The sequence below is a fragment of the Zasmidium cellare genome, assembly GCF_010093935.1.
Source record: "Zasmidium cellare ATCC 36951 unplaced genomic scaffold M409scaffold_1, whole genome shotgun sequence".
NCBI lineage: Eukaryota > Fungi > Ascomycota > Dothideomycetes > Mycosphaerellales > Mycosphaerellaceae > Zasmidium > Zasmidium cellare.
The window spans coordinates 2,256,417-2,268,693 of record NW_022986945.1 but is presented as its reverse complement, the minus strand read 5'-3'; the positions used below and the strand labels follow the sequence as shown (position 1 = coordinate 2,268,693).

At 53.2% G+C, this 12,277-nt stretch overlaps 5 protein-coding genes across 5 annotated transcripts; 4 read left to right on the top strand and 1 right to left on the bottom strand.

Moving 5' to 3' along the window:
- Positions 1-277: 277 nt before the first annotated feature.
- M409DRAFT_16531 (uncharacterized protein) lies at positions 278-1,872 on the bottom strand (the record flags this gene model as incomplete). The annotated part of the gene is made up of 5 exons (XM_033803657.1): positions 278-334; positions 384-470; positions 520-681; positions 740-1,779; positions 1,830-1,872. 5 exons carry the CDS (start codon positions 1,870-1,872, stop codon positions 278-280), a joined length of 1,389 nt encoding a protein of 462 aa, XP_033675156.1.
- Positions 1,873-2,909: 1,037 nt separating this feature from the next.
- M409DRAFT_49124 (uncharacterized protein) lies at positions 2,910-4,563 on the top strand (the record flags this gene model as incomplete). The annotated part of the gene is made up of 3 exons (XM_033811153.1): positions 2,910-3,140; positions 3,189-3,393; positions 3,446-4,563. 3 exons carry the CDS (start codon positions 2,910-2,912, stop codon positions 4,561-4,563), a joined length of 1,554 nt encoding a protein of 517 aa, XP_033675155.1.
- A 269-nt stretch (positions 4,564-4,832) lies between these two features.
- M409DRAFT_49123 (uncharacterized protein) lies at positions 4,833-6,534 on the top strand (the record flags this gene model as incomplete). The annotated part of the gene is made up of 4 exons (XM_033811152.1): positions 4,833-5,247; positions 5,626-5,831; positions 5,880-6,184; positions 6,246-6,534. The coding sequence occupies 4 exons, from the start codon at positions 4,833-4,835 to the stop codon at positions 6,532-6,534; spliced, it is 1,215 nt and encodes a 404-aa protein (XP_033675154.1).
- A 2,880-nt stretch (positions 6,535-9,414) lies between these two features.
- M409DRAFT_62349 (uncharacterized protein) lies at positions 9,415-10,080 on the top strand (the record flags this gene model as incomplete). Its single annotated transcript, XM_033815133.1, has 3 exons — positions 9,415-9,740; positions 9,790-9,942; positions 9,996-10,080. The coding sequence occupies 3 exons, from the start codon at positions 9,415-9,417 to the stop codon at positions 10,078-10,080; spliced, it is 564 nt and encodes a 187-aa protein (XP_033675153.1).
- Positions 10,081-11,353: 1,273 nt separating this feature from the next.
- Positions 11,354-11,980, top strand: M409DRAFT_16527 (uncharacterized protein; the record flags this gene model as incomplete). The annotated part of the gene is made up of 1 exon (XM_033803656.1): positions 11,354-11,980. One exon carries the CDS (start codon positions 11,354-11,356, stop codon positions 11,978-11,980), a length of 627 nt encoding a protein of 208 aa, XP_033675152.1.
- Between the last annotated feature and the right edge of the window lie 297 nt (positions 11,981-12,277).

The window sequence follows — 12,277 nt, the reverse complement described above, 5'->3', positions numbered from 1 at the left end:
ATTCTTCCCCTAGGGATCGGTGGCTGCATGGGCATAACAAGATACAATGGTGAGGGAGTGGGAACTGGTTCAATGTTGGGAAAATCGCTATGATGAGCGAAGGAATAGGTTGGAGTTGGTTGGCATGGTCTCGTAGCTCGTGACGAGCTCGCCGGTGTCTTTGTTTGGGGTCGATGATTAAAGGACGGACGAATGGAACGCAGCAGGTTTCGGTAGGGACTGGAATAAGTGCAATCACGCAACAACAAAATCACACTCTTCTTCGGCAACCTCCCAATCAGTAGTCCTCGCCACGACTGATCACCTCCTTGCCACCGCTGTGGAGCAAGATGGTCTGCGAATAGTCAGTCACAAATCAAGTTATGGGTTCAAGAGGGATGTACATGTTCGAACTGCGCGACGTGCGAGCCCTTCTTCTCCACCATGGGTGGGTAGTCCTGGACGATGCCGTTGTCGATTAGCTGCTTCATCTGTGCGAGAGTCAGTACTGCACCGAGAAGTGCTTCGGTGGTGACTCACTCCCAAATGGTATCTCTCGACACCGAGACGCTCGAGGTAGCGACGGCAGAACGGCAGAGTGCCGAAGTTGGCTTCGATCGTCTTCAGCAGGGCTTTCGCAGAGGCGTTGTGTAGATGCTTGGCAGAAACACCTTCCTGGCGTGCGTAGCCGTAGATGCCAATCTGTTCACATCAATCAGCTTCAAGGTACTCAGGAATGGTATTCTTGATGAGAACGTACATCATCATTGATGTATCCCCTCCCCGTACTCCCAAACGTCTCAATGGCAAACACCTCGCCCTCCTCCATCTTCTGCCGACTGTTGTTCTTCACGAACGGAATCTGCTTATCGCCGTGGATGCGATACTGCAGGATGTTGTGGCCGGTGATGTTGTTGATCGCCTTGACTGGCAGGACTTTGCCACCTCCCACGTCAATTTCGTAACTCTCCATGACCTCCTGGATCGCGGCGCCGATTTCTTTCATGCGGGCGTCGATCCCGGCGTGAGCGATGCCGGTGTTCGTGGCGTTTCTGACGGCCTTGAGGAGTGGGTCATAGGTCGGGTTGGAGGTGACAGTGAAGGCGGAGTCGACGATGCGGCCATTGACATGGACGCCAAAATCGACGCTCAGAACATCTTCAGCTTGCAGGATGATATCCTTGCCACCTGGGTTAGGCGTCCAGTGCGCAGCGACCTCATTGACACAGAGACCCGTCGGAAAGCCCATCCCGGCATTCAGCACATCGCCCGTCTCCTTGCCCTGATGACCGGTGAGGTTGTAAACACCCTCCTCAATCGCCTGGGTGATGGCGAAGAAACTCGCGCCGGGCTTGATGACTTCCTTCTGCGCATACTGGCGAACCTGGCGATGAATCTCCGCAGCGTGACGATAATCTTGGAGGAAGTTCTCATCCCAAACACGAGAGTTGTAGCGCTCTTCCTCGCCAGTCGTCCGAGCCAGATTCTCGTCTTTGTCATACGGAATAAACTCGCCGTGTGGGTAATCGGCGGCAGGATAGAACTTCGCCAAGGGGATAGTCGGAGGCACGGTCTGCTCGAGATTCCCCTTGGATTTAGACTTCTTCTTCTTCTTAGACTTGCGTTTCTTTTTCTTCTCAACCGCGGCGGCTTCTCCTACCCCGGCTTCACCCTGGCTATCATCATCGTCCTCGTCGTCGTCGCCGCCGTCGAGCATCCCGCGGTCCAAATCGGCGGAGCTCGAGCCGTTCTGGCGGCCTTTGGAGTCCGGGTTGGCTGGCTTGAAGGCAGTGTCGCCGCCTGTATCTTTATCAGCACGGCTTACTTTTGCTAGGAGGAGATGTGCGTACCATTTGCCTGCTGCTGGTGGCCTTCGGGGCTTTTGGATCCCATGTTGCTGTCAAATCCAGCCCAGACATGCGATTCTCGGGGGAATTCTGGTTTGCCAAAGCGATAGAAGGTTGGGTGAGGAAGATTTTGTTTGTCTTCTTGATGCGCCCTAAGCTTGACATGAGGTTCGCGTTCGAAGCGAATCCGAGATTGCATAAATTTGGCATAAAGTTGTGCTTCTGCATAAGCTCTCCAGTCTTGCGAGACTTCACGTCTGACTTCTTTACATTCTCATCAATATTGAACGGATTCCATCACACCTGTGTTGCGGATCACCATATCTGTGGCCAGATTCATGTTCCTGGAGACATCTTCTCTTGCCAGGCTGTATTGCCTGGGCTGCCGTGGACCACTGCCTAGCACGACATGGAGCTCGAGCGGCGAGCCATTGATTTCCAGCCTCGCGGAGCTCGCATGATCAATCAGCCATGACGGGATCGATTGGGCGCAAGATTGAAACCTCCAGGATACTTTCAAGCTGGTCTGAAGCCCCTTCGCCTGCGTTTTGTGTCGAACATGCACAAGCCATTGGAGGGTCACGCCGACATGACTGCAACATCCATGGTCTAAAAAGTAGCTCCACAACACTGCGCTCGAACGCCCATCTCGGATCTGATGGACGATTAGCTCTGCAGCTCTCGGTAGTGTTTGACCCTGCCGCTTCAAGACTTTCCCTGGAGAAAGGACAACAATGCAGATGAATGGATTACCTCTTCCGGTTAGCGTTGCGAGTAACCATATATCGAGTCGACGACCACGCCGGGCGCCTGGTTCTACTCGAACCTCATCAAACTCTGAACCACGTGGAACTCCTATTCTCGGATCTACAGTACCTTGCAGCGACCTGTTCCTGACGTCCGCACGTCATTCGGCTGGACTTCTCCTTGCTACTTTTCAGCTGCGAGCGATGACTGCCCTTCCTGGAAAGCCGCGAAGGAACAGCCTTGTGGCAGAGCCGCAGGTGTTCAGGTGAGTTATAGGTATATACTGGAGTTGATGGGCATGCTTGGCGGCTCCTTGATCTGCATCCATTCATCACCATGAAGCTCCATCTCTTTTCGTCCTTTCTCATAGCGACCACCACCGCCTTACCACAAGCCATCCCTCACGATGAATGCCCAGTTAACACAACGAGTGGCCTCATCATAGGCCATCCCTCACACGATCGTCCCTGCGTCGATGAGTATCTAGGGATTCGATACGGGAAGGCTGATAGATTCATGCCTTCGCAAGCATACAGCAGCAAAGAGGCGCATCACGCCGACAATTTTGTAAGTGCTCAATACCCTGTAGAGACTGACAGGCCTAACAAGTCCCAGGGCAATGAATGTCCATGCGAGAACGGCGTCAATGGCGAGTTGCCTGGTCAGCAGAACACCGAGACGGAGTCTCGCATCATGGGATACTTCTTGGAGATCTATAAGAATGTGACAATGTCGGATGATTGTCTTTTTCTCAATGTCTGGTCGAAGCGCAATAGCAATGACCGGAAGCTCAAGCCAGTGTTTGTCTGGGCTTACGGAGGTGTGTATCCTCCTTGACGATAACAGGCACGGACTGATAATTTTTCTGACAGGGCACTGGGCAACTGGCCAAACAAACACACCATTCTACTATGGACAATACCTCGCCGACCAAGAAGACATTGTCGTTGTCACCTTCAACTACCGCTTCAGCATTTTCGGCTTTGGCAAGGACAGCGAAGGCCTGAAAGACGGGCGCTTGGCACTCGAGTGGGTGCGAAACAACATCAAGGCGTTTGGTGGCGATCCAGAGCAGATCACACTAGGTGGACATTCGGCTGGGGCCTTCCTCGCGGATATACTTTCCTTTGCGTATCCTCAAGATCCGATCGCACAATCATACATCCTGCAGTCTGGCACAGCTACAACCCTACCAGCGGGCGATCCGTCCGTCAGAGACGAGGGATTTCGCAACGTTTCGAAAGCCCTCGGTTGCAACGACGAGGTCGACGAGGTAGCATGTCTGCAGAACAAAGACCTCCGTGAAGTCGCTGCGGCTGCTACCAAACAGCGATATCCCACTGGGAGCCTCAAAGTTGTATTCGGTCCGACGATAGACAACAAGACCGTCTTTACTCCCTCAGAGTATGCTCGCCGTGGCAAAGAAGGAACATTTGGAAAAGGCCCAACTCTACTTGGCAACGCAGACTACGAACAGGGCTTCTACAAGCTGCAATACTGGGCTTTCGACAAGCTGCACCTCGCTGAGAAGTTTTTGTACTCTCTCGTTCAGCGCATCGCAACTTGTCCAGCAGCGCAAGCTGCAGAGTGGCGAGCGAAGACTGCTCCCACCTGGCGCTACCGCTACTTCGGCGAATACCCAAGTCTGGCTCTGTATGGTCCCAACGTGAATGGATCATCCCCAGGTTCACAAGCATACCATGGGTCTGAGCTGACCCTCGTCTGGGGAACATACGAGCCCTTGACCTTGGTGGCTGGAAACGCTGAGTTGAAGGCGATGTCCAAGTACATGATGAACGCTTGGGCAGCTTTCATCCGCGATCCACATCATGGGCTCGAGGCATTCGGCTGGCCAAAGTATAATGCCAGCGGCGACACATTGGTCCATCTGGGCAAGAATGATGCAGCTTGGATGGAGCTGGGTAACTCGTCTGAGTACGATCACCTTGGCGACGTTTCCTGTGCGACGGTCATGCTGGACAACAAGTAGCGGCCAAAACAATGCTACTCCAATTCTTTGTTTATTCGAACAAAGAGCGCATGTTCACTTCTTTCATTCGAGCTCTGGTCTTTTGCCCTCGGAGCTATTTTCGATCTCCATTGTATTCTATCAGTTTGTACATAAGCAGATAGTAGACACCTGAAATTCAAACTACTTCTTCGATACTCTTCAGCAAGACTCAAGAGCAGGACTCAAGAGCAGGACTAAGCGACGAAATCAGTAAGTCTTCACACCCGAGAACTAACTCACAGAGCACAATGGCGCCGACCACATTCCAGAAGCACGCTTCAAAGTCCACCACAGCGCCTCACAAGTCTGAATCGAATAAAACTCCCGTCGTGCCTAAGTCTCAGGAGAAGTCGAAGCAGAAGGACGACAAGAAAGATTCATCTGGACCTTCTCGGCCGCAGCACATCACAGGTGCCCGTGCACACTACAATCCAGCTCCCTATCACTTCCATCCGCATCTAACCTACGCAACTTTCCTCAACATCGAAGAGGACTTTGAGGTCACCTGCCACCCGCACTTGACGTATGTGGGCTATCCCAGCCGAGCAGAGGATTTCGCCATGGCGGAGGACGATGAGGACGAGGACGTCGATGATGACGAAAACGACATCGAAGAGGCGAGGAGGCACAGTCGAAAGACTCGGGTAACGACACATGTGCATCGTAGGCATAAATAGACGAACCGAACAACCATTCGCAGACCGAAGAAAACTCCTACGGCCGATAGAGATCTCTTTCTCCCTCAAACTACGGTTCTCATACATTCCCTCGTAAAGCGACCACAATACCCGGATCGTAACCAATGTATTCCAGCGGTCAGCCAATCGCAACCACATCCTCCTCCCTTCCAGCCCATGATTGGATTCCCAGCACCGCAACCAACACAGCCCTAGACGTCTCGGGCATGCTACGGAGCTTACCGGCAGCCTCGCCCGATCGACTCGTGTGCTTCGCCCTAATGTTCGCGGGCGAGCTACGATAGTCCAAAGTAGATATTTTGTTACCTTCTTGAGATTGCCTTTTGACTGATTAAGTGCTAAGGTCAGTCCGTTTCAATGACTTCTCCCCGCTACACGGTCTACCATAGCCATTACTCGCTTCCGTCGATTATTGCACGCTTCTTGGTTGCAGTGCGAGGGAGTCCTATCGATGGACTCGATGACGGGTTTACAGAACAAGTCATAGATGTTTTTGCCGGGGAACAACTGTCCGCACTCTTTCAAGCAGGCGGTGATGTCGTTGCAGACGTATGTACCCCTGAACGCTTCTTCGATGAATTGATACTGAGCGAATAGATACCAGCGCTGCGGAACGAGTCCAGCAGAGATACAGTTTCAGGCCCTATCGAGATAGCACGACATCTGAGCGATCGATATCCTGCGCTGTTTCCGGCGAAAGAAGCGGACACGATCAAAGCCCACATCGCGAGGCTTCACGATCTCGATTGGTTCTCGTTGTCCTTGCCGGTCCCAAGGCCGAGCCGTGGTGGAGACGATCAATCGAGAGAAGCACTTCAAGAATTTCAACATGATCTGGAACAGAGGCTTGAAGGAGGTGCTTCAGCCTGGTACCGCGCAGCATTGATGTATCGACTGCGAACGTAAGACCCAATCACCACCCCCTGCAAGGTGATGACAAGATTCCTAACACCAATGTCATAGATTCCAAAGTCCCAACGACGAGGTATCCAGAATCTACGAAGTCCGAGCACGAGCAAGACACACTCTCGAGGCGATCGAAGGACACGTCGTCGATCATCGCGGGCATCCATGGATTTTTGGTTTCGAGAGACCGAGTGCTTTGGATGCTCACCTGGTTCCATCGCTTGCGAGGTTGGAAGATGCTGGAAATGGGGGTTTGATACCGCCGAGATTGAAGGGGTATCTTGATGCGGCGAGACGGACGCAGTATTGGAGGGAGGTGATGGGGGATCGGAAGACGTTGCGGTGATGTAGAACATAGGCTAGAACGGGCATGTTCTCTCCGTGGCCTGGAACAACATTGAGTGAGGTACACGCTTGATTTGTCAACAAGGAAGCCTAGCAGTGTGTGGCTACATGTAAGAGATACAGGACTTACTTGAGCCCATCAGCGAGGAGAATGTGTCAATGAGACACGCTCTTTGGCCATCGACAATTTTGAAGAGTGCTGCCTTTTTGTCATGTCGTTGATGCGGATATCCAATGCAAACTCATCCCGCAGAACGAGAATTGCCACGAGGGCAGCTGTGAGAATCGATATCGCGGTACGTCACAAAACCCAGTCTCTGCGATACGTTGTTTCAGCGAGTGGGAGAAATTGGTGGGTGCTTGCCTGTGAACCTGATTCACATGCTTCTTTCCAGCGTCTTGCAGTAAAACAGCTTGCGGGCAAAGATCGACCTAAGAGAGCAAGACTTGGATTGCCATCCCCAAACAGCTCGATCGATTCGGGGCCTGTTCGTCTGGAAACGATCCAGTATTTGAATGCCCGTTGGCTCTTTTCCATGCGCACCAGACACAAACATCTTCATGTTGAGCTAGAGCGCGCGCCCTTGAATGTATCTCGAAGTTCGACGTGCAGTAGACTTTCCCGGAACATATTTACTGATGATCCCTTGTGAGCACACAGTCATTCCCCCCCCGGCATCGGGACGTTGAATCCTTGATACAGCCTTCTCGCAAGGTATTTGCTGCAAGCAGGCCCTGGCCTCGCTTCTATCTGGAGGGACTTCCAAAGTGATGATTGCGCTTTGTCTGGCTTGGAAGAGGGACTCACACGGACATATTTTAGAAGACTGGTATACCCCCAAAGTCAATAAGCTCGATCACCTGGGAAGAGCTTCCTCGACTCGCATGAAGGCCTTCACGGAGACCTTCGGAGAAGGAAACCGGTTCCAAGATACTGGGAGGCAGGTCACGAGCACTGTGCGTCAAGGGTCAGGAACAAGTGCTCGATCGAGCGAGACAATCGAAGAAGGCAACCTAGCTGAAGGTATGCCATGTAGTGTTGACAGTGTATCAGGGCGTGGGGAGATGTCTTGTCGTCGCACCGGCTCGTTTCCAGACACGTGTCAGGCGTGGTAGTGCAGCTTGGCGAGAGGGATCATAGGTATGATGGTATACGAGGACGCGCGCTTGTGCAGCGTTGCGCCTGAGATATGGTCGTGTTACGGTCCTGTTACTCCAGGAGAATGTTCGTTTAGCTCACGAACAAGTGAAGCATGGTTGGTGCCGGAAGGATTCTTGGCCATCATCATTTCCATCCAAGCAATTCCCATGCATCAAGAAAAAGCAAGCGTGCCGTCGATCACATGCTGAAGGCGAGTGAATGATTCGAGCACGGCTTAAGGGGCAGCGCGCAGTGGTGATACTTGTAAGCAGTCAGCTCGAACTTTTCAGCCGGCCTTCAATGCCGTCGGTATCCAGACAATGACGAGAACCGCATCCTCATGGCCTCGTACTAGACTGGATATGTCGTGCATGTCATCAGTCCCATGGTTGAAAGTTAAGCCACGTCGATGGGGGCGTGCCGCAAGAATGCCTAACATTCTGGTTGTTGAAGCCCAACCTGACACTAGGTTACGGGGGCGAAAGTCGCACGGAAGGGGTAAACGGATACGCGGGAGCGATATCGACCAGACCCCTGAGCGTGTTGCAACTGCCGAGGCAGGCGCTTTCTGGTGAGCGTTGCGCTGCCGATATCGCTTAGCGGTATGCTTTTAACCCCCTATCTCCCCCGACAGAATGATGAGCGGTGAACTGGAGGGGAATGATGCTCGGTCAGATGACGATTACACGCTGTCAGCGGCGTTTCAATGGCAATGCTGAGGCTCAACGACAATTTGCGCTTCCGGCAGAGGTAAATTCAGGACTGTAATATTAACCAGACGAGTCGCGGAAGTTTTCGCAGGTCGATTCACGCACAAGCGTACGACCACTTCCTGGCACGTGTGTCTCGGGTAAGCGAGGCTGGGCAGCCAGCAAGAGGCTAGTGACGGACTTCTCACCTGGCTCCCTCACCTCACACAGAAGCTGCAGTGCCTCCGTACGCATGTCATTTGCGCGTTTTGACAGCTCGCCAAGCCAGGCAGTCCGTCATGCTGTGGCCCCGTCCGCGCCGTCGAATGGCAGACACTCCCAATGGCGGCCCTGCCGTGCCTTGCTTTTGCCCGCACTCCGCCCGCCGCCTCCTTCTCTGCTGGCTCCCTTTGATGCCAACACATTCCACTCGCACCACAAGCTCGAATGCTCGACATGGATGGCTGGCCCTACTCACCGCGGCCACACGGCTCTGCCCCTGACAGGCCTGCGGATGATGCTCCAGTGCAGATGGGCCAGCGCGCGCTGCATGACCTGGCACTATCAACCTCCTCACCCATATCGCCCTCCCGACTGGCCCTGCGTGCCTTCGACCCACCAGACCCGCGCCGGCAGCATCAAAGGGTGCTGATATGGCCCTGCAGCTAACATTTAGCTTTCCCTCGAGGCCAATAGCGGCCAACTGTGTTTGTCTAGACCTCGCCATGCCCGGATGAATCGGCGATATTTGCCCTTCTCCAGAGCTCTCCTTCGATCCTCCCCGTCGTCCGACTGGTGACAAGGTCGTTGGGACGAGGGTCAAGCCATGCGAGTCGCAGAGCTCAATACTGCAGGCTACTGCTACCATGCATGGAGATGGTGTGCTCGCCGTCTCGATGACAGCAGCCATGCTTGCCATTGCGCGGGTATAAAAAGGTGACACGAGAGCTGTGTGCTCTTACTTCCTCTTCTCAACCTCTGCTTTCACATCTCCTTAGATCTACCAACTACCTGTCTCTTCATCTTGTCTCACCACAATCAATCACTCATCATGGCCTCAACTTACTACCAGTACCAGCCCACCGGCACCCTGCCCGTGAATGTGCCAGGCAAGTCACCGCAGCAGCCGTATGCCGGCCGCCATCAGCGGAACTCGTCTGCATTCAGCCAGCTCTCGGCATCGCCGCCTGAGCGACCCGAGAGCGTTTCCTCATCTGGTGGAGGTTTGTACTCTGCAGCGTCCAGCCAGTACGCTAGCAGCGAGTATGACTCGAGCGGTGCGACCAGCGTGGATTTGCTGGACTATATGAACGACCGACTCTCGCAAGCTTACAATCCCGTTCCCCTGGACAAGAATTTGGCAAGACAAGCGCAGATGTGAGTTTGAGCAGCGAAATGATACTTTCAGTTACTAATCGATCTGCAGGTCTGGAGAATTGAACGCAAAGAACCGCGAGCTGCTCGCATTGCAAGCGCAAGCCAGAGCACGACTGGCGAAAACTCGAGCAAACTTTGCCGACGGCATGAAGGCCGCAAAGGACGTGCAGCGAGATCTGGAGTGGACGCAGAAGAAAGTCAAGTACGATCTCGAAAATCTTGGAAATCTTGCATCAGATCGCTGACACTGCATAGCACCTTGAACGCACGAGCAGCACAAAAATACCCCGACCAATACCGCGCTGCAAGTGAACGTTACCCGGCGCCCATCGACTACTAAGAAAGCTCGAAAGCCGAAGTTTGCTGCTGTTGAACGCTTCACGACGGCGTTGAATCGGGATCTGCTTTTTCAAATCTCTGTGACTCCCAAGATTTTGCGATCGAGAGGACACCACAGAGGTGACCATGAGAGAATGAAGTCGCACGGAAGACAGGACGTTCGAACAAGCTTCGCTCGCCCGTGGCCCATGCTTTCAGTACCTTGCATTGGCGCTATGGATTGAGTGCCGCTTGCACATGGCGTGCATGGGGCGGGTCGCAGTAGCCTCCATCCACACTGACTGGAACGGGCTGGGGCAGACTGGAACTGCCGGCAGCGGCAAGCAAGCAGGATTATGCAGGGTTGGATGGCAGGCGTTTTCCCCATACCCTCCCGGGCGCCTAATCCCACTCTTATCTCCTTCTGGGTTGATCTACGGCCGACGCCACGGGTGTAAGTTGGAAGAAGAACGGGTAGCACTCGTTAACATTTTCGTCTAATATCTCCCGATTCCGTATGGTGTTGGTGGTTCAATGGCGGCCACGTATTTTGTGTATGCGTCCACAGCCAAGCCTCAGCAGCAAACGATGAGATGTGTGGCTTTTCCTTCATCTCTTATGCAGTGCGTGGGTTGCACAAGTTTGAGATCTCATCCATCTGGATCTCGCTCATTCCGATCGTGTGTTCCCGAGTGTGTGTGGTGGCCCTGGGCCAATCAGACGTGTTTGATGCCCAATGGCACACACGCACGAGGCCCGTTTCGGTGTGACGGATGCATGCTGGCGGTGATCGTGGACGTTCCGGTGGATGGAGGATGTGCCACCGTATAGTGTTGGCGAGGAGAGAGGACGTTGGAAGCTGCGACAAGCGAGTCACGTGCTAAGTTTTCAATGCGGAAAGACGCTAATCCTGTTTCAGGGAATTTCCACGGCAGTTTCCAGAACATTCACGTGAGTTGGAGATGATTCGAGCACGTGATAGAAAGGTGGAGGCGACAAGGATATGGTCTGGCAGGTTCGACGATGAGTCGTAGACGTGGAGATGACGAGAGCCGTCAGATGAGTACTGGATGATACTGGCGACTTCCACACTTCATCGTCGAAGGTTCGAGGAAGTTGAGACGAAAGGTATATAGATCTGCTCAACGACCTCGACATCAACTCTTCTCATCAGACAACAACACAACAACCACATGCAAAGCATCCGCATCAACAACCGCCTTCCTCAAGTCCTTCGACGAACCATCAAGCGAACTCCAGCAACGACTTCATCCTGCCACACCGCCGCACACAACATGTCTCTCTTTCCACGCTACATTGCGAACGAATTCGCACCCATGTTCCGCCTCATGGACGACTATGCGGCGCACCGCACCGGCAGTCTCAACTCAAATGAGTGGCCATCCTCCTTCTCCAGCACCTTCAAATCCTTTACTCCCAAATTCGACGTCAAGGAAAACAAGGACTCGTACGAACTCCACGGTGAACTGCCCGGCATCAAGCAGGAGAACGTCAACATCGAATTCACCGATGCACAGACTCTGACCATCAAAGGCCGCACGGAGCACGTGAGGGAGGAAGGCGAGCGAGCAGCTGGACTCGTTGAAGGCGGCGAGCAGCAGAAACAGATCGAGGGCAACAACGGCTACCACAAGCCTTCGGTCGAGGAGGAAGGGTCGAAGCAGGCTTCTTCTGACAAGAACACTGAAGTGCAGAAATCTTCTTCCGAGGAAGCTAAGCAGTCGGAGAAGCAATCCAAGTACTGGGTCTCCGAACGCTCCGTTGGCGAATTCGCACGCACCTTCTCCTTCCCGACGAGGGTCGATCAGGAGAATGTCAAGGCTTCGCTGAAGGATGGGGTTTTGAGCATTGTTGTGCCCAAGGCTCAGGCTCCGACTAGCAAGAAGATCAACATTGAGTAAAGTGGATCACATCGCACTTGTCTGTTGACGAAGATGGGAATTCGGTCCTTAATGATGATGGAGAAAGAAAGCATGGCGATGGTGTCGTTTAATTCGGTCCTTTGGTAATGATGGGATGGATGAACGCATATGAGATATGACTTGCCTTCAATTACCTATTGTATACTTTAGCAAGTTCTAATGAAGCTTTCTCACTCGTGAAGAAACAAACACTGCCACAACTTTACTTCCCCTGCCTGGCTCGACTTCGCAATGACTATCCACTATACAAAGACCCGCCACCCCTACAGCCGCCCA